This window comes from Parus major, chromosome 1, assembly GCF_001522545.3.
Source record: "Parus major isolate Abel chromosome 1, Parus_major1.1, whole genome shotgun sequence".
Taxonomy (NCBI): domain Eukaryota; kingdom Metazoa; phylum Chordata; class Aves; order Passeriformes; family Paridae; genus Parus; species Parus major.
This window is the reverse complement of record NC_031768.1, coordinates 8,941,418-8,963,590: the sequence shown is the minus strand read 5'-3', so window position 1 is coordinate 8,963,590 and position 22,173 is coordinate 8,941,418. Positions and strand designations below refer to the sequence as shown.

The window sequence follows — 22,173 nt, the reverse complement described above, 5'->3', positions numbered from 1 at the left end:
AGGTCCTAAAAGAACCCATTTTCCCATCTGCAGTCAAGTGTTGGTCAGTCCCTTGAGCTCAGCAGTTTCAGCCCAGCTTGTACATGTGGCAAATTACTCCACAGCCGCCTGTGTTGCCCCACTGGGGTTTCGTAGGAGAGAACCACATATGGAGAACCCTTTTCTGCCTCCCTGTTCTCAGAACTCTTCCACTTTTTTCCTTCTTCAGAAGCCTAGTTTGGTTTTGCTTTCTTAATTTAAAATTTCTGTCCTTTCAAAATGGAAATTGTTCAGGGATTGTGAGGGGAAAAGTAGGCAGAGACCTGTTAAGTCTCACTATTCAGACTTGTCAAGTCTCACTACTCAGACATGTTTTTTTTTCTATGTTACTGGTTAGTTTTCTAGCTGAACAATTATATTTTAGAATCCTGGAAGCATATCTAGCTTGCCCAGAAGAGCTGATCAGCAGGGTGGTCCAGTGCTTTTCCCAGCAGCAAAAATCAGGTGTAGCTCAGGCCCATTCTTAAAACATAATAGGCTGTATCACCAAAGGTGTTTTACCAACAAGCAAAACGTAATTATCACTTTTCCAAAGCTGAAATGCTTCTTTGGCATTGTTTGACCTCGTAATGAGAATAAATATATTAGTAAGTGTTGCATTCTTTGGAGATAAATGTCAGAATATTAAGCACTTGGTGAGAATAAATTTAAGCACTTGCAAAGGGGATCTCTCTACTCTTCATGTCAATAGTTTTCTATCTGCTATTCAGGACAATTTATTTTTTAATTAAATTACATGAAGATATGGTGTTATTTTTTCTTATGTGACACTGAAAAAATGAATCACTCATCAAATCCTACAGAAATCTGGGTGCTGAATTCTGACAAACTCTAGGGTGGTTTCATTCCCTTCCTCTAGTGTGAAACCATAAATGTGATCTGCACCTCCCCTCAAGCAGAAACTACTACAAGAAGACTCTGGGCATGCTGACTTCTCTGGCACCCACAGCTGATGATCATCTCCACTAGGCACATTAATTAGTTGCTAGAGTAACTAACTGGAAGCCACATAATCAATGCCAGATGTTTTGGAGTTCTTTCATTTTGGATTGCAACTGCTACTGGGTTCCCAAATTTATAATCCTGAATGTTTTTCCCAGGGAAGGTCAAACATCATCCAGTCATCAACCCTTCATCAGCTGCTGCTTGTATTCTTCCAGCCCAAAGCTGGGGCTGTGTGACCTCACCACCCCACACCATCACTTCTGGTGGGACAGGTGTGACTTTGGGTGAGATTGGAAACTGTTGGTTAACTTTGTATTTCCCTGTGCATCTTCCTCAAAGAGATGCTTCTGCCTTGGGAAGAGGCAAAGCCATATGTCAGAGTTGGTGTATTTACATTCTAATGTCTAGATGTGATATTTGTGTGATATATGATAAGGGAGAAGAGTGAGGGATGGAAGGAGGTATTTGTGTCAGTACTGTGGTGGTTTTCTGGGGAGAAAGCTCTGTGGCTTCTTCAGGTTTTACCAAACATTGCAGAGTGGAGATTTCTCTTTTTTCACTTATTTAAAATATGATCATTATCTGCTCAACACCAGGGGTTTGTTTTTTTTTTAATGTTGCATTAATATTCTATTAAAAATGTACATTTTCACTGGTCTTGAACTACTTTTCATAGACATGGCTATATAGTGTGCCAAGATATGGCTTTGCTAAATTTATCCTGATATGGGCTCAAATTATGTTGTATACTTACTGCAAATTAACCAAATCCAGTGGATTTTTTTTGTTGTTTGGTTTGGTTTTGTTTTTGGGTTTTTTTTGTTTGGGTTTTTTTACTGATTTCTTCTTAACAGTGATTTTCTAGAGCCCATAAGAGACATTGATAGAAGACAGATATAGGTGTGTTTGATTTAATGGGAAGGGGGAGCATTTGTTCTTTTAATTGCATCTCTTCAATATTGTGAATGTAATGTGGTTTCTTCTGAGCCAGTGTCTCATGGTGTCACATTGTAAATGTGTTTTCCCTTTTGGGAGCCATTGGTTCTTGCACCTTCATCCTTCCTGGCTCTCCTCACTGGCCTCCTCCCTGCCAAACCCTCTCTCAATCCATTTTTATGGAACTGCCATGGCATTGCACTGCAATTAAGGAATAATCTGTCTTCTCTACTTTACAACCAGAATTACACCAATCCTCTCAAGGCACTGCTCCTTGGTGATACAGTTTTTATTTTGTTTCTTTCTATCAGTTCTATTATAAATGTTTGGTATTTATATCTTTTTATTGTTGGACAATTTCTTTGGCTGATTTTCCTTGATGGACTGCTGGGATGTACACTGTTCCTTCCCCTAGTTTTACCATAATTTTTCATACTTCTTCCATTGTGACAGAGACACTGTCATAGGGTTGACAGTCCTGGCAGATGTCTGTGACTGGCTCAAGTGTTCCTCAACACCTGCTCAATTTTTTCCTCCTGTTTCTAGTTTAAGTAATCCCCCATAACCTTGTCAGTTTTCTGTGCCAGCTGACTTGTCCTACTTCCTTTAAGGTGGAACTATTCCTCACTTACAAACTTTCTCTTCCCAAATTATTCTAGTGAGGCCATTACACTCATTCATTTTTTCTTCTTTATGCTGCTTTTAATTCATTAATTCAGGCATCAATAATCTACCTATCTGATTTGGTTGTTGATCCTCTCTGTTAATAACCAGGTAACTTATTTTCTTTTACATTTTGAAAAGTGATAGGAACTGCACCCAGCCATCATTCTCAGTGCACTACATGATAGGAAAAGTCTTTCAAGAGCGACATCACAATTCACTATCAGCTATCATGAGCAAGCTAAATGCAAATCTCCTCTGTAATTTATTCCTTTTAATACAAACCTGGGGAAAGGTACAGAGATAATTTGCAGCCTCCTCTGAAGGTTAAGATAAGGATTATATCAGACCATGAATTGATTATATTTAAAGCCATGGGACCCCCAGTGGCAATATCCTCCAGCTGTTCCCTCTTATTTACAGCAGCACAGCTCTGGCTTCAGCACTGCAGCTGATCTTGGCAGCTGAAGCCTCACAGCACAAGGGGAGAGAGGGGGAGGGAACTCCAGGCAGCTTCAGCACAGCCTTTTGTCCTCTTGGTCCAAGGGAGGAGTGTGGGGATTCCTAATTCCAGCCACCTCCCACCATGGAGCATGGACACTTTGACTTCTGTGACCTGAAAATGACCAAACAACCCTTTCAGATGTTGAACCCCTAATTTATGACTTTTTTTTAATGAGCTAATCCAATGTTCCTGCAGCTGATTTGTTTCAGTACAGCGACATGTCATCTAACAATTAATTCCTCATGGGGCAGTGATCACAGCCAGTGTGTGTAGATACTGTTCTCTAACAGAAAGGAAGTTTCCTTAGACAATATTTCTATATAATAAGATTTCATCTATTAAATATAAGATCTATATAATAAGATTTACCATGAGGATTTAATTTTGTAGCTGTGAGCTTCCTTGTCTCTGTCTCCCCTTCACACTATCTCTGTGTAATTTAGATTCAGGTTCAATAGGAACTGCCTCAAAATGAATAACTGGTAGCTGAGCACAGAAGACTCAGACCCAGGCAGGGTAGCCTTGCTTTTGGTTTGGTGTTGGCTTTTTGTTTTCCCCCTTTTATTTTTGTTTGTTTACTTATTTGTTTAAATAGCAAATATTAGGACAGAAATAAGATGATGATAAATGGAAAAGAAGTACCATTTCATGCTAGCCACGTGGCTCAGAAAAGCATTTTAAAGTCAAAAGTTTTACATTTGAGTGTAACAATTCATGCCAGGAGCAATGCAAGGCTGCTGAGTCAGTGCTGTTCACGTATTTACCACGTATTTAACCCAATACTCACGTGGATGCTCTGAACTCAGAAGCACACACCTGACTGCCTGCACATTCAGCTTGACTCTCCAGGTGCACAGTTCTGCAAATACATATTTATTTTATATTTCAAGGAATAAGAATAATCACTATTTTATTCTTCCTTTATAAATATATTTGTTAACTCTGTAATATACCACACACTGCAGAGAGCTGTTCCTAGATGGAGTTAGGGTGATGGCAGTACACTTTGTTGACATAGTGGTTTTGGGTTTGTTTTCCCCATTGATATTAAACAGCCAAAAATGTTTCAGATTGTTGACAGGAGTCCCCAGAACACTAAGTGCTGTATCCCAGGTATCAGCCATGATATTTATGGGGGAATTGGTTAATTGTCCCACTCTGGATTTCCCAGGAGACACAGACCTGTTGGTGTGAGTTTGGAGGAGGGCCACGAAAACAGTGAGAGGAATGAAACATTTCTCAGGTAGAGAAAGGTTGAGGAATTGGGGTTGTTCCACATGGAAAAGGCTCCAGGGAGACCTTATTGAAGCCTTTCAGTACTTAAAGGGCACTTACATGAAAGATAGGGACAGACATTTTATTAGGGCCTGTTGCAATAGGACAAAGGGCAATGGTTTTCAATTAAAAGAAATTTCGACTAGATAAAGGGAAGAAATCTTTTACAAAGAGGGTGGTGAAACACCAGAACAGGCTGTCCAGAGAGGTGGCAGATGACTGTGTCTGGAAACATTCAAGGTCAGGTTGAAGTGGGCTGTGAGCAAACTGATCTAGTTGAAGATGTCCCTGTTCATCGAAGGGGGTTTGGACTACATGATCTTTAAATGACCCTTCCAACCCAAACTCTTCTGTGATACTTAAACCTAAAAGTTAGAAAAATGCATTCTACACTCATCAAAGAATGTGGAAGTTTCACACCTCACCATGAAGTCTGTCTGTCTATTAACTGATCATCAGGGGTCTTTCTTTTAATAGGCTAGTTTCTTCAAAATTAAAACCTGTCTTCTGAGGTGCTTCTTTTAGAGAAGCTTGTGGGTGTATGAGTGGAGGGAACTGTTTCTTATGTCTCTTGGGTTTGTTTTGTTCTTTGTTTTGGGGAGCTTTTCTTTGTTTGGGTTTTGTTTTGTTTGATTTGTTGGGGTTTTTTGTTTGGTTTCTTTTTGAATGACAGTTGCAGGTTTCATTGATTTACAATGTATATTTTGCATTTCAGTGTTATATATATGAAAACACTGAGCACTGAAGGAGATGTGGAGTCTGGACACAGCCACTCTTCCCACCCCAGACTGACCATATCAGGTCTGTGGGCTACAGCAAAGGTGCCCTGGATATGTTTCAGTGAATGGGAAAACTGGGTCTTTATTTTCGTACAGATTGGTAAATTGGATCTCATCTGATGAACATCAACACCATCCATATAATAAGTGGAAGCATTTTACTTTGTTGCCTTAGCCTTCTTGATACCTCTGATTTTGTCACTTAAGACTTGTGCCAGACTGGTTTTTTGGCACCTGCTGTGTACTACCAAGGTGGCATGAGCAGTGAGTTGACAGGCTTTCCACTGACAGGTTTATTTAATTTTTTTTTACCAGGAAAAGATGGGTACTTTGCAGAAAGGATGTTAATCATGGAATAATGAGGGAGATAAAAGGTCAAAGATTATCCTTGCCCCACCTCTTTATTTCCCTAGCCACCAAGCAGTGATTTTTAGACACATTTCTGTGCAGTGACCTTGGCATCAATTCCTGCCAGGACTTCACCACACTTTCATCATGTCATGGTCTCAAAATCTAAAATATCCTACTACAGGAAATCTGACACTACCAATATTACAATAACTGCAGTAAACTGCAGAAAAATATGTTTGATGACAGTGGAAGCAGAAAAGCTGGTAGATGAAATGGATTCCTTTTTAGATGAATCTTCTATGGATCAGTAGGTTTATTCAGAGTTACTTAAAAAGCAGTTAACATTCCATTAGCAACAAAGTGTGATCTGTGTCAGCAGTAAAGCACTGCTCAGTCATTTATTTTAGAATGAGCAGTCACTGCAGGGAGAAATAAAATTATGAAACGCCTCACGAGCAAATAAATAGTAAGGCAAAGCCAGGAATTTTCTCTCTTGTTCTAAATATTAAGCCTTCCTCCTAGGAATATCTATTAATATACAGACATTTTTCCCCCAATGTTTGCGATGTGCAGGGTGAGTCAGAACTTTCTATTTCTTCTGGTAGTTTGGATTAGTGATAAAAGAGTAATAAAGTGCATGCTCAGATTTGGCTGCTGCTGTGGTATTTCACCAAAGTAGGAGCATTGTTGGTTCAGCATTTTGTCCTCTGCTAGTCTGGCTTCAGTCCCAAAGAGCTGCATCGAAAGAGTCCCTTTCCTTGGGGCAGGAATGGACAGGGCACCGTGCCCCTGTGGGCTCTTTACCTGATCATTATTACCTCCTGTACTTACACCAGCCTTTATCTCCCCATTCTCCTGACTCAGACAAAACCTGCACTGGCACAGGAATTTATGTTTGGTTCCTATTATTTTTGATGGGCAGGTTTGATACTTCCAAACCTTTTTGTATCTTGTGAGAGATCAGGTATAAAACAGCCTTCGAGTGTCATTGATACCACGGTGAGCCAGACATGAGTAGAACAAGCATCACTGAAATCTGTGCAAAACCCTCTGCAGGCTGAGCTGCTAATGGCAGGCATCCTAATGACATCTCCAGGTTGTGTCATTCTCCTGAGAGCATTGTGCCAAATAAAGCTCAGCCAAACATCCAACAATCAGATTGCTTTGTAGCCATCGCTCTGACTGTACAATCCTGCAGCCCCCCAGGGCAGATTGTCCCCACTACTGGATGTGTCACATAAAACCAGGAGCTCAACACCTGCAAAAGCTCCACTGTATTTTAACAAATTTAAATGTAGACCTCATTCCCAAAGTAACAAGTTCTGTGTTACACAATAATGTTGCCTCATAAGGTTTTAGTCATTGTTTTAATTACTCTGATAGAGGGATCATTACAGTGATAGAGAGAGAAGGGAGGAAGAAATATAAATAAACACATGGTGGCTACACTGGTTAGACAATCAGCATTTCTGCTAAGCCACTAACAAGCAATGCACAGCTGACTCATTTGTGGTATGTAACACTATGATTAAAACATTTGGCCATAAATGCCATATTGGCTTTGAAAAACTTCTTGTTTTATGAATTAGGTATTTCTGTAAATCAAAACATATAACTGGGGTCAGTAGAAGTAATTTGAGATCACTAATAGATACTAGCATTGAGAAATTAGGTGCTATTACTTACAGTAATAACCACTACCTCCTCATTTCCCTGAGATTCTGCTATGCCTACACAAATTAATGTGAAGGGAAAAACTCATTTTTTCATCCTTTTCAGAAGAAAGGGATCCTGATGGGTATTCTAATGTGGAAAGACAAAGTTTTGGGTTTTTTTCCTACCTGATTCTGATAGGGGCTGTTCTGATAGTGGCATGAGGGCACATTGTGAGGGCTTCTTCAAAAGCCATAACTCGAGTCTGTGTTCATTCTCTCCCATTGCCTTTCAAGATTATGAAAAAGAATAGTAATTTAGAATTAATTCAAAGCTAAGTGATTTGGGTTGCTTTTTTCCAGACCTGATCCCTGACTGCAACAATTGTGTTTAGCTCTGTCTCCAACAGCTGAATTCCTCTGCATTTTACATTTTTAGGGTGCAGTGTGATGGTGAGCAGCTTGCCCAGCTCTTCTGAAGCTCACATTTAATGGTGGGTACAAAAGCTTTGAAGTGAAATCTTTAACTAAAAAACCCCAGCATTTTGAAATCTTTTCCCATGTCAGAGTTGAAACACTACTATTTTCAAAATGGCTCAGTAATTCTAGTAAAAAGGAGGAAGCAAGTAATGACTGCAAGTTATTATTCTGGAAACTTTCCAATGCTGCTGCTTAGAAACTGTTTTTTAAGAGATATACTTGGAATTAGTCCTTGCATTACAAGTAATACAGTCACCTCAATGATGGAAGTGCAAATTATCAAGCTAAGAAGCAAAAATGAATATATTTTTAACAGTTTATATAGTCACTGTAATCCATAAATGCATGCAGATATTCTGTAAAATACTGTTGTATGTTACAATCACACAGCTAAAATGGTCCTTCTTTAAATCATCTTTGCATGTGTATTCTTAATATCAGAAGAAATATGTTTAGTTCTGTTTAAACTATAAGAAATTAGAAAAATACATTTTTTATATTAAGTCCAAATTCAGCTGACAATGGCATATCTTGCATAGCTCAGAAGTGACCTTGTACACATTGAAAAAAACCCACATAATTTTGTCCTGTAAGCATAGATTATGCATTCATCCCTTTTAAAATAGATAATAGAAATGGTTCCTTTGAAAACACCCCTCTGGTAGTATTTTATTGCACATTTTCCCATGGATGTTTAGATGTATGACAGAATTTGAAATCTAGTACATATAGCAGCAAGTGCAGGCAAGCAAATTGGGCATAAAATTTCTGGAGTGAGCACCATGTAATTTTTAAGTGATTCACCTCTATGCCACCTGCTAATCCATTTCTGGGAGAATTACAAAATTTTGTGCATCTTGCAAAAAAGTGCAATTTTAAATAGGAAAGCATAACTTTAAAGGAGTGAAATAAGGATAAAAAAGCTTTTACAAAAAGATGTTGTCAATTAAATATTTCCTGTACACTGATCATTAGTTGTGAAACCATTGCTGATCCATAAATTCTGATTTCTTATGGGCACAGAAACACTTGTTTCATTTATATATGCAGATAGAGCCTTCCTATGAAATCCAGCTCCATTTGTGGTCTCAGCAGCATTTAAAATAAATATTGCAACAGCTTCTTTCTCAATGTCTTCTAGAGATATCAGTATAGACAGCATCTTTCCAGCGTTGTGCACTGAATTTATAAAGCTGATTTTATTCTCACTTCAGATTACCTGCTTTCTGACCAAAATGGGACACCCTGCATTTAGAAGGAGGTATTAAACAGTACCATTGCTATTTTATGTGTTCCCAACATTTTCTGTAATAGCTGCTCTAAAAATGTGTGGCATAAACAAAATTCTCAAGCACATTGCAGTAAAAGGGTTTTATTGGTGCTCATTTGCACTGACCTACATAGGTTGTGCTCAGGCTCCCCATTCCTGAGCAGTGATGCTCATTCTGTGTTGGAGCCAAGAAGGCACTTAATCTATGCCAAGCCATCTTTTTGTAAAAGTACACTTTGCCATCAAAATAAAGGCACAAATACAATTTATGTTCTGTTCCTAAAATCAGGAAAAATAATCTCAATGAAGAAAGAAGTCAGGAGTTACCCACCCAATGATCTTATAAAGCATGTTTGCATAGATCTAATTTTTCACATTTTATCAAGAACAGAGCCTGAATTCCCATCTAAAGAATGGAAATAAAAACACACTAGCACCTCTGCTTTGTTTATTCTAAAAAAAAATCTGTCTTCATTCCTCACTGAACTTCTCATAGCCCTCTATATGTTAATATTTTAAAGCACTCTATAAAATATACCTGGCATAAAATTACTGAAGCAGGACATTTTATTTCACTTCTGGGCTATGTATAATTATCAAAGATTTGAAATGTTATGGCATGAATAAATCAAGATTGTTATTTTATACATAGCAATGATGTCCTAATTAATGAAATTTGCTAAAGCAAGAAAAGGTAAGGATTTTCTTGTGGAAGAGAAGAGGGATTGTTTTTTTCTTGCTTGGTTTGCATGAACATCACATGGAATGTTTACTGAAGCTTCCTATTACAGCCTTATTAAACCAACATCCTTTAGAAAGCAAAGCATTAGTTTGAGCAACACAATATTCAGATCTATTTTTTTTAAACTCCAAGTTTTTTCTCTGAAATTGCTGACATCTGTATGACATAAATAGTTAAGCATCCAAAATCCCTTATAAAAAAACATGAGTGTTTAATAGAGCTCAGGTGCTCTGAATCTTCCATATAGAATATGCAACCCATGCATACCATATCTGCTTAAAAAACTTTAACAAACCATATTTTCTCTTTATCTGCACAATTTATTTGTTCTCTCACCAAAAAACTAACAGATTATAACATTCTCTGTTTATTCCTAAGGACCAAAGGTGCTCCTTTGATTGGTGAGGATGCCCCAGTGGTTATAAGTTTCAGATTTTCACGTATAAAATTGCGCTGTCGGACTGTGGATGATCCCATGTAGTTGCTGGTGCAAACTACTTTTGCTGCCATTGTAGGTGGTACAGTCTGTGGAGGAAGTCCATTGATTACATATGTCCACTGCATTGATTGTGTCTGAAAATAATGAACAGAGAAAGCAAAAAAAAATTAATGATCACATACCTTGAAAATTTGTCAGTGATTTAAGATGCAGCATTGATTTCAAAAGATATTTGTCCTTTTCCGTGTAATGCACTGGAATAATACAGAATGAGAGTTGCACTCCTGGAACAGAGAACTGAAATCACATTCAGCTTTATTCAGGACCAGGCATAACAAACATGAGAAATTTACCTTCCCTGGCTGGTCTAAAATTCCTTTTTTATTTAAAAATTCAGAGATCTGTATGTTTTCCAAAGAGCTCAATATGTATTTCAAAGGTGACTATTCCATACTACAACATAAATGCCTCAAGTTTATTGCACAGGATTCACTTTGCAGCTCTATCTGTATCAATGATATTATCAAACGGTGGGAATTTCACATTAAAACAATGAACAAAACTAAGAGAAAGGGATTTAGAGTATGCACAAGAGAATTGAAACTTCATGTTGGAATGTCTAGTTTGAGGCATATTTATGTGGATTGAAAATGACACTCTTCATTTGTTCTCTGTTTATAACTGGTCTCTAGGAATGGAACATATGTTTCCATGTCATGTCTTGTAATGCTTGAATACTTGACTCTTCCTGAGTACATGGTCCTTATTCTTACTACACATCCCATCTACCCTTGCTTCAGGACTTTTATTTCTATGAATATTAGGGTATACTGCTGTCTACCTCCCATGCTTTGTGTCCTGAAACAGAATTTTGGCTGTTAAAATCTCAAGTGTAATTTTTGCAGCTCTTACAATCATTTTCCTTTCATAATGTATCACTTGAATTTTTGAAAGCAGGTCTTTATTCCAAGTCTCTAGCACTTTCTTGTTATTACATCTGGGAAAGGGTATATTCCTGGGTTTTAGTTTTCTCTTCTCCTTTTCTTTAAAAAAACCCCAAAACTACAAACTAACAACAGAAATATTACAAACCCCTAAGACATTACAAAATCTCAAATGATGTGTCATTATGTCCCACTTTGTACTATACAAAAGGACAAAGCATCGCATGCCCACTTTAGGCAGACTGTCATCAATTCCCTCACACATAGTGACTGAAAATCCCAGGTTTTATGTTTGGGCCTTTTTTTCTCCTTCTGAGATAAAACTAATAGAGGAAGACTGAAAAATGAAATGTGAAAATATGAATATGAAAATATGGCATTTATAAGTCTATTAAAAATATATTCATACAAGTGAAATTTGACTTTTATACAGAACACAGAGCATGAACATAGTACACAGCACATAACAGACTCTCTGACTTTGCAGTCTCATAGCAGGGGAGCCACGTGAAATGAGTGGTATTTCCAAATTCCCAGGGTCTGCCCTTCCACGGTGCATTCACACAGCAGGGCTGGCTGTGGCTCCAGAGCAGGTTTTTGGTGCTCTCCTGCTGTGTTGAACTACAGGGACAGAGCTCATAGGGTCACCTTTCTCTGCTGCTTCCAGTCTCAGTTTTATCATTACAGCAGGAGCTGCACTTCATGGAATTCATCTCCCATTTAAAACTAACTTAATCCTTAGAAGAATCAATTTTAGATAGAAACATTCCACCTAACACCAGTGTCACTCTCCATCTGAGGAAACACAAGGTGAGAAAGGCTGGTATGCTCTCAAATTGCTCTGGAAAACAGTGCTACAGTCCACCTTTGAGTCAACCCTCATGAGTCCCTCCCTCAGCTGGCAGCCCAGCTTCTGCCACAGCTGGATTTGTGGCCCATTTGCCCATTCCAGTGTGAGCACTCTGCTCCTTCTCTGCTCCTGCCTATGTCAGTACCACAACCACATTTTGCCTGTAGAGAGGTGCCACAACACCCACACAAATTGTGGCAGATTTTCACACACCATAAATGCTATCAACCATCTCCGTGGCAGTGTGTATATTTGTCTTGTTATTTATTGCATGCTGTCATTTAATTACCATCCAGGCAAAGCACTACAAAAGCCACAGAGATGAGCAGTGAACCTTCTCCACCTCCAGCTTTTTGTGGAGTCATCCCATATTTACAGCAACATACAGAAAGGGGAAAAACAGCATGATAGAACATTTCTTTAATAAGTTTTGTTACATCAGTTTTATACTTGCCACTGAAAAAGTTTGAATCTATTATGTTTATCTTTGTTATCTTTCATATGCTTCTTCCTACCATTCTAATTGCTACCCTGTTCAGTGATAAATTATATTTAAGGAGTATCATTGCAAGCAGTTTTGAATTTATAATGCAGATATTCAACAAAAAGAAGTTTCAGAACATTAAACAATAAACTCTTTGGCTCAGGTTTTGTTCTCTGTTGTGCACTTACAGACCATTTACATTATTTCACAGATATACTGCATACACTTACAGCTCCTAAATTCATCATATGAATCTCTAATTGTAGTTTTAACCAGCATTTTGGCAACCCAATTATAATTTTCTGCACCAATGTTTAAAGAATAGATGAGGGGTTTTTGCTGTGTATTTTTAAAGAAACCTCTACTTGAAAACTGGCACTACTGATTTTAAATGGTGTCTGCTGAATGACTCGCCTTGTTCCAGTAAGATTAGTAAATGAGAACTCAGTAGATATTTCAACATGCATGCATAGAATCTCAAACTTTTTATTATCACCCTACTAAAATCAAAATCTAATTTAAATTGAATTTTATTCTGTGCAAAAAAGGCAGATTAACTCATCTTTATTCTCAACCTTATTTAATAATGTGAAATGAACTAGTAACTCTGTCTGTAAAGATAACAGCCAGCAAAAGCAGGTGTGACATGAACCAGCATCAGTGTCTTATGTCTAAAGATAAAGCTGTCATTTAAGAGAAGTGGCTTTCCAAAGTTAGCTCATTATTTTATTAACTTCAGTACAAAATGAAATAGTTTATTTTTCTTTAATAAAGCAGATGAAAAATTTAGTTTAAAGGTAATTTAACCTCAGGGTCATATTCACTGTGTGCAAATTGCATGGATTATTTCAAGGTCAGAAAAAAGATCTGAAAGGTGTTCCAGACAGTGATTTAAACTGAGTATCAAGTTACTAAAAAAAAAATAACTTTTGTTCATGAAATCCATGAATATTGTGACTTGTCAGTCTATTGTATTAGTAATAGTGGGATTTAAACAAAAACAGTGGGCTATGCCATCTCTCAACTTCTCTTATTATCAGCATCAAACAATAGATACAGAATTCTGGGTAGTAATAACCTTTTATTAATTTCCTGTTTGCCACAGAAATATCCTGGATTGTGTGTCCAGTAAAAAAAAGGGTTATGGCTTGACTTCTTGAAAAAAGCTGCTTATTCTGTTGATGTGTCAGCAACAGAATGTCTTCTGTAGCAGGAGACATTGCAACTCCACTCTAATATCTCATCTCAAAATATGATGTTATAATATATAACTATTATATCATATATGATATAATAGTTCACCTATTGTAAATCATGTGCCATCATCCAAAACTACTGGAAACAATTATGGATAAAAAAAATTGTGCATTTATGTACACATTTGGTGAAAAAAATTGCTACTATGTAATGTAAACTCAGCATTTCCTGCTAAAGGGGAAATGATTATCACACACATGGAAAAGTTACTATAATTGTCAACATAACTTGTGGTTCTTTTTTTAGCATTAGAACCACCCAGAAATCAGTCATTTTCAAGGCCACCTAGATTCAAGTATTTTTCAGTAAATGTCTATTTTACTACAATACTTTATTTCCAAGGGCCCAATATTAGTTGCTCAAGCCATTTTTTTTTTTGGAATAAGTCTGCAAAGCTTAATTTCAATGATTATTCTAACCAATATGAAAACTGCAAAAAGAGTAAGTCTATCATCTTCAAAATTCATGCAAATGCCTTGAAGCTGCTGCTTTGGGTTTCCAGGCCAGACATGTCACAGCAAAGGAAAACACAAATCATTGCAGTTCCAGACTTTTCTGGAATGGTGGAGAGGAGGAAGAGAGACTTCCAAAGGTCATCCACATATGACCATAGAATTATGATAGAATATTTGATTTACAAGCAGTATTTACTTGCCTCAAAAGCAGGCCAAAATTTCTCAAATCAGAGAAACTCTTCTTCCTATTTTTAAGACAATGCAGTTTATTGTATCAAATTTGGAATCATTTCAATAATAGCTCTGGTAGTAACAAAGTCTAAAGATGAAGGTATCAAATCTGTACTATGACTAGAACAGAACTACAAAAGAGAATCTCTGTTAAGAAGATATATCTGATATAAACAGGTAGTTAAGAATTCAGGTTCCTGTGATGCATATCTAGGCTTATTTCACACTCAATTTAAGAAGAAAGACCAGATGACATCCTAAAAGTCCTTCACAATCTGAGGGAGGATTTCTTGTTGAAATGAATGACTTTCTTTTTTCAAAATCTCAATATTCCTGAATCAAAATGTGAAGAGAGTAATAATTTAGCTCACCTGACTGGATTAATGGCCATCTACTGAGCTAATTCTCTCTGAAAAATGTTTTCAATAATTAAAAAATGAGACACACACTGACACTTCTTATTAAATAACGTAAGTTATTCAAGTAAGTCATTCAATCATCTTGATGGCTGACTGAGTAATGCTCATGAAGCAAACTATTCAGCCAATAGCCAATGTTGGTAACAATCACCACATAATTTATATAAAAGTCTATTTGCTTGGTATTCAACCCATTTTTGCTGATGCCTCCTGATTCATAGGATTAATTTGCAAAACACAGATTATCCATGGGTGTTCACTATAGGCTGGAAGTGCTACTGAAGTACATGGTAAATAATTGCCAAAGCAATCTCTGTTAGGAAAGTGGATTAGGAGCAAAGAATTTCAAGGAATATTGTATTCCAGTTAGTTTCCAAATAGTGTTAACTCAGAAAAATCAAAATAAAATTTGCAAGACTTCCTAAAAAGTTAAACAGGAACTTACAGGCACTGCATCAAATAATTCCTGGCCATTAATTTATATTGCAATGTTTTGTCATACAAACAAAAAAATTTACAATTACAATCAGTGCATACAGAATGAAATTAAAGCAAATCTTTATGAACTGTGTACGGGAAGAGCAAAGGCAAGAAATCTCATGGATCAAGACAATGATGGTTTAGTAAGTGAAGGAAAGAAGGGGAAAAAGCCCAAGCAAGGAAAAACCATCTCCCACAAGCAGACAAATGCCAATCCAGACTCTGGCCAATTTTTAATGAAGAAGATGGATAGGAATATTTTTCTTAGCTTGAAGAACATTTCCAAATATAATTAAAACTTAATTGATGTCTGCAATTCAAATATTGTGTGTTTCACAACATTGCTTAGACATTATACAATCAAAATCCTCCAGGACTGACAACGTTCTGAATACCCTTTTACAGCAATAGCTCCCACATTATTGTCCCCTTTTGCCATTATCAATCTCAATAAGCAAAGTAACCTTTCCCCATGCCTGTGAATCAAAAATGTTGAGTACTGATTCTGCACTCTGCTTCTAATCATGAAACTCAAGCCAACACCATCTTATTTAATGGGAAACCATTTCAATTATTCTAGTAAGTTAGTTACATTTTTCCTTGCTCATTCTTTCAAGAGATACAATTTAAAATAACATTAAACTATGGTAATTAAGAAATCCACCAGGAATAAGGCAGTTTCAGCAAGCTGCTGAATATGTAACAGTACTGTTTGCTGTTAAGATATGCAAGTTTGCATAGATAAGTTTAGAGAAGCCACACCTGGGTGCTGTGGCTGGCACACTGCATCATTTATTTGCAGAACAGCATGACAAATGGTTTTGATATGCTATCTTCCATAGGCTAAGTTAGTGATTATTCAGTAATAAAGGTGCACAAGCCTGACTTCTGGAGGGCTTGATAATGTTACCTGCAATCTGCTTCACTCTGACACCTATTTTATCATTTAAGACTTATTGTGTGTGCCTTCTGCTTTAGAATATCTCAGAAGTCTCACACATGAATTACAAAGCAATTGCTCTGGTCTCCAGCTGAATTCAGCACAGTGAAAGGAAATTAACAGGAATATGCCCCTTGCCAAGGATTCCCAGCGTCCTGGCTGCTCCACCTCGTGTCTGGCCATGATTCCTGCCCCAGCTGCACCTTGACATTCCTCAGCTCTGCTGGTTTTCTGTTCAGCCTGACTGGCACATCACAGCTCTGGGATGTCACTGTGGCCCAGGAAGTCCCTTCTGTCCTCACAGCACTTTACAGCTTATCTAAAAAGTGTGCTCTCTTCACTTATTTTGCATTAGGGATATTTTTTTTTTTCAGCCAGAACTCAACTGTTTATGAAGGCAATTCTAAATTTAGAATTTTTATTATGGAAAAATACCTCTTTCAAAATGCTGTTCAGGCACCGTTTCACTGGTTCTTACCTGTACCTCAATTAAGTTGTGATGTCCTCATTCAAAGCTACAAGCTTTTCCAAAGAAACAAGCAAGATTATTTTCTTTACTGTCTTTTTATAATAGTTCATTCTTTGATCTACATAAAACTTTAAAGTAATTATCTATGTCACTTCTGCAAAATTAAGATTCCTAGCAGCTATTTAAATAATTATCTAACTTCAACTATTTTGATATGTAGTTGACTGAGAACAGAAGTTTTAATGATGGTTAAAGAACTTTAACCGCTTCAGCAAAGTAATTAAGGCTTTCTGTCACTAATAAAATCTACTGTAAATATTCATGAATATTAAGTCTCAAACAATCCATACCATATCCCACAAAGTACCTGATTTGTGTGCAGAAATATAACCTAGGCAACATGATTTCAATTATATATATATATATATTCATTTAACAAAATGCAGGTGCTAAGTTCTGGTAAAGACAGACTGTTACATATATGTTAATGCTAATTAGATTTACAGCACTGGGTTCTCAGCAGGGTAATAAAACAAAAAAAAATTTACATACAATATTTGTGTTTAAAGTTTAAAACAAATAAGAAAAAGAGGGCCATAGGATCTTTCTCCATAATCCTAACCTCCCATTTTCCTTTACAACACAATTTTTATGATGAAAATAAACCAAAGAACTTACACTGCTATCTGTGCTATTTTACAGCTTAATTGTCACTGTTCATTGAAATACACAAAAATTACAAATCTGCTACTCACTGTTCAAAGAATTTAATAATAGAAATATGTTAGTGTTAGGACCATAACTTTACCCTTGGAAATGCAAAAGGCATTTTAAAGCAAGAGCAGTGTAATTCTTTATTACAGCAGAAGCAGCAGAAGAGAGGCACTGCAAAAGAAAAGAAGCTTCTTCAACATTTCTAAAAATAGCCCAAAGCCTCAGCCAATATATTGGCTAGAGAGGATACACGCAAGAAAGATTCTTCAGTGTTAGGTCAAACACTAATTGCATTTCACCACCTCCATTTTTATTCCCCAAATAAGAATGATTTAATACTGCTTTTATTTAATATATCTAACTAAGTCTGTCTCCCTCAGGTCACTAATGAAAATGATTTCAACAAACACAAAAGGCAGAAATGAGTATCAGGTATTCTCAACATGTCGTCAAACCTTATTTTGGGTCAGTGCAGAGAGAGCAGGAGCTGAATCACACAGCCACAGATGCTCTGCCTTCCATCACAAATGCAGGAATTAAAGCTTGTGTGGAGCAGGAAGGGGGAAGGCTGGAGTACAAAAAAGGGCTTCCAAAAAGAGCAAAGAGAACACAAGCTTCATCAAAACATTACTGAAACCACTTAATTCTGCAATTTGAGTAAGAATGTTAGAAACATCTCTAACTGACTGTGATGGACTTATATTGTGTTTATGAGCATCAAGAATCCTTGATGCATTTTTTCATGTCCAGGAATTGATATAACAAGATGTGATCTGGTTTATATATATGTAATATATATGAATGACTGACTTACTGCAGCCACACACAGTACCAAAGGTGGAGATGTAAAGAGCTGTCTGCCTAGGTCATAACCAGAGAGACTGAGGTGTGAGTGCATGCAGCTTAAAAATCCAATTAGACACAGGCCAGTGATACAGATAAATTCCTAAAAGGAAATTCTGGATTACTTCCTGAGTTCTTAAAAAGCTAATAACTTTTGATCATTGTGTTTGTGCCATTTCAGACAGATTTATGGTTGAATCTCCATGTTAGTTATGAAAGCTAAGCCAAGGACAAGCATGGCTAGTGCATTTGTATGTGCCATGCCTCAAAACAGGAGTTCAGTTCCAAAACTTCATTGGAAGTTTCTGAGCTCTATAGCTGCAGCACTGTGTAAACACAAAATATCACAAAATATATTCAGTAAGCTTATTTTTCAAATGGAAGAGTGATAAGCATCACTGGTGTTCATGTAAAGAGATTATATTAATCAAACATCTAATACAGTAAAAGAAAACAAGTAGGAGGGATTGAAGGACCTTTTTTTCCCAGGATTTAAATTTCTTATTCACTGTTATAGAAGTTGTCACTTACAGAGATAAAACACTGTAGTGATTTGCCGTGCATCTTTTTATCAATGTCATTTTGACCATCTTATTTCTTAAATCAATATTGCCATTTCAATTCTAATATAGTAGCCTGAAAACACCACCAGCATGCAGTGAATAGACTGAAAGTACAAACCATGATTCATGCAGAATGTGGGGTGTTTGTCCCTGCTGTGTGTTTTCAACAGATTCCTTCCAAAAAATAACTTGAAAATTGGTTTCTGAGAGCATTTTTACTGCTGAAAGAACACGTCTTCAAATGTTTCCTGACCTTCACACTTACACAGGCTACTTGGTTGCAAATAATATTTGTGTTTGTTTTGCATCTTGCTTCAAAAGAGCTATTCCTGGCTTTGTGCTCTGAAATTCTCTCTTCCACACTTTGGCACCTGCCTTCTTGGAGCCTTTGATCATATAAAATGTATAATACAATTGAAATCAATAACCTAGGCTTCACATCTTCAATTACTTTTATATTCTCCACCAGTTCTTAACAGGATTATTTTGATTCTCTGTGAAAGTCATGTTGCCTATGGAGTTGGGGCAAATGTATCAAGATTAATTATCTGCCTCTGGTGCCGATGGCAAAAGGATAATATAGAAATTATAATACAGTGTAAAATACAGTGTAAAAAGACAGGATGTTTTTCCAGCTTGTCATCAACCAATTCTCCAAATTTAGTTTTGTCCATTGTGAGGAGTAGCAAAAACATGCACTGGGTGTGCTCCAGTGCTGCTCTCTGGTGCAGGATTTCCCTTCCTGCTGGCACTGCTGAAGGTGTGGATTGCCTTACCTCGATGACCAGGGTCGCTGTGTGCTTCCTGCCATACATCCTTGGCTTGTACCCCACAGTTATATGGGTTCCCACAGAGCCTGCTGGCAGCAGCTCTCCAGCTCGTGGCATCACAAGGAAATCGGGATCGCTGCCCGCCAGGAAGCGTGCGGTGAATGGCTCTGGGTACCTGCAGAAAAGCACAGGAGCCTCTTGTGCCTTTTACAGCATCTGAACAGAATTCGGCTCTCATCTAATGCCTAGGCCACCATGTGGCATGGCTCAGGAAACATGGCAGGGAATGAATATGGAATATTAACGGCATTCTTACAGAACAATTATTCTGTAGCAATTATTTATTTATACACAGGGACCTGCATATTGGTATTCCAGTTCCAACACATTTACATGCTATTATAAATATTATAATAACCATGGAATAATGATAGCATTTGCCACTAGAAAAAAAAAATCATTTGACTTGTAGAGATATCATAATAGTGATAGAAGTAAATTCCAAATCAGAATGAAAATCCATTCTTCCTATTAAAAGTACTCCCTTTTCCAATCTCTAATCAAATAAAACTGACAAGCTACCCATTTTATTACGGTTTATGACTAGAACTGAATTTGCATTCTAGCAGAGTGTTACAAGACTAGGGCAGAGTTCTGAAAGCCTTGAAATTAAAATAAGAAAAATAATAATTTTTATCACTGTTTTCACATTTTTCATATCCCATAAACTGAACATTTTAAGATTTTGCAGTAACATAATCAAGTTCCTCTATTGAAAATATTGTGTATCTCTTATCTCAGTTTCTGTCATAGGCACTGCAGATCTTGTCTAATACTTTGGTTCATAGCAGTGCTGTTGGACCCAAAGAAAATCCCTAGTCCTGGTAAAGACAGTGGCTGAGCACTATAAAACAATCTTAGACCAGTCCCAAACTAAAGCTTGTCCATCACAATTCTTCAGGGACTCCTTGCCATAAACATTCTCAGCATGAAAAGAATGTACATTTTTGCATTTTCTGGTGAGGCATTCTCCTTTTAATCTTTATTTGTGTTGCTGAGGACAATTCTATCACTCTCTGGACAGAAGGAGAACACAGGAAATTGAAAGTAGAAATACTATGGGACGGTCAGAAATTAATCCACAACACCTTGACACCGTACAGCAGGGCAAGTCTCGTACATGCTTAGAGGGAACACATTTTCTGTTGATAAAACCTGAAGAATGAAAAGCTAACAGCATCTCAAAGAAAAGCTGTTCAAATCTGTTTATTCATGGACTGTCACACCAGAAATAACACTTTCCAAAGAAAATACCCACAAAGAAATTTAATATTTTATGGCAAGTCATATCTCTGCGGAAATGTTCCACATTTCCTGGGCAAGCTCTATCCTGTGGGTGGCACGCCGGGCCAATGTCATTTTGTATAAAAATAGCCTTCTTTTGCAAAATGTTCTCATGAAAGGTTGAACTATATTCAAAATGCTCTCGTGAAAAAAGGTCACACCACCAGTTTATAGAAACAAACAGTGAGAGTGCAGAAAACAGAAACCAAAAAGCTACTCTTGCCTCCAAAAAAAATTAACTGATATTTAGCAGTGCAGGTAGAATTGGGTGCATCAGCAGATTGAGCCCAGATTTTCCTTTAGGTAACAGCAAGGTGGGAAAAAATACTGAATGTCTGAAACTACATTTCCAGTCTCCCAGTCTTGACATCAAGCTTATGCTAAAAACCTCTTTTTGTGGTGCCTAAAGCTGTGACGCTGAGTTTATAGCCCTGGGCCATCAGCACTAATCCTGCTGGATCTGAGCTCCCATCCATGTGCCAGATAAACCTTGAATTTTCACATCTTTGTTTCCCACAAGGAGTGCTCAGCTGTGAATGCCTAGAGCACACCTACTACACACAGACAGCAGACATGGGATCAAAAAGAAGTGACGGATCTAGACTGAGCAGCCGAGTAAAGCACTCATCAAAAAACGACTGAGATAAATATTCAAACCCTCATTCTGAAAACAACCTGGACACAGATCTTCATTTCCAGAATCACTGCTCTGTTGAGTAGGTTCAGAAACATTTTAGGGCAGCCCTTTCTGTATTTCCCATGCTTGGTCTGTTTTCCAGTGAATAGTTCGAGATGACAGCTCCTAGTAAGTGCTTGGTCTCTAAGACACCCAAGAACATGACTTGGAGTGCAGATGTGATGATGAAATGCCAGGGGAGATGAGGCAGGGGACAGGCTGCTTACACAGCAGACACAGGAAAATACAAATTTCATTCCTGCAGAAATTGCCTCTTAGCAGGGAGTTATGCAACAGTAGCTTGTTTTGGAGTTTTTCAGAGACATCAAAACAGTCAGAACACACAGAGGAGAAAAAGCTGCAGATTTTGTCCAGACAAGGGGACCAGACAGTTTAAAGTGAAATATGTCAAAAAACTCATCTATATTACTCACAAGATATTTACCAAGTCAGAGAAAAATAATGTTATTACATCACCCTTGTCAGATTTTAATTTTTATAAAGAAAAATGGAAAGAAAAAAATAATAAATAAGCTTTAAATAAAATCTACATGCTTCTTGACAGCATTATCACAAGGTACCAGAGGCAGTTATAACTTTTTTCATGTTGAGTAAAGAACATAAATGCATACAATCTTGCATGAACACATCTAATCAC

The 22,173-nt window shown here is 37.2% G+C and overlaps 1 protein-coding gene and 1 long non-coding RNA gene across 2 annotated transcripts in view; one reads left to right on the top strand and one right to left on the bottom strand.

Annotated features, from left to right (window-relative positions):
• Positions 1-5,087: 5,087 nt before the first annotated feature.
• On the top strand, positions 5,088-10,053 carry LOC117243918. Its single transcript, XR_004496007.1, has 3 exons — positions 5,088-5,164; positions 7,585-7,639; positions 10,016-10,053. It is a non-coding gene; the product is annotated as an uncharacterized LOC117243918 (long non-coding RNA).
• The window catches only part of CFAP47 (cilia and flagella associated protein 47), a 259,171-nt gene continuing 246,934 nt past the window's right edge, over positions 9,937-22,173 (bottom strand). The window contains exons 63-64 of the mRNA XM_019008576.1: positions 19,502-19,670; positions 9,937-10,210 (exon numbers count right to left, since the gene is read on the bottom strand). Of these exons, the coding sequence (XP_018864121.1) occupies positions 9,989-10,210; positions 19,502-19,670 (391 nt within the window). The 3' untranslated portion in view covers positions 9,937-9,988. The remainder of the gene's footprint in view (positions 10,211-19,501; positions 19,671-22,173) is intronic.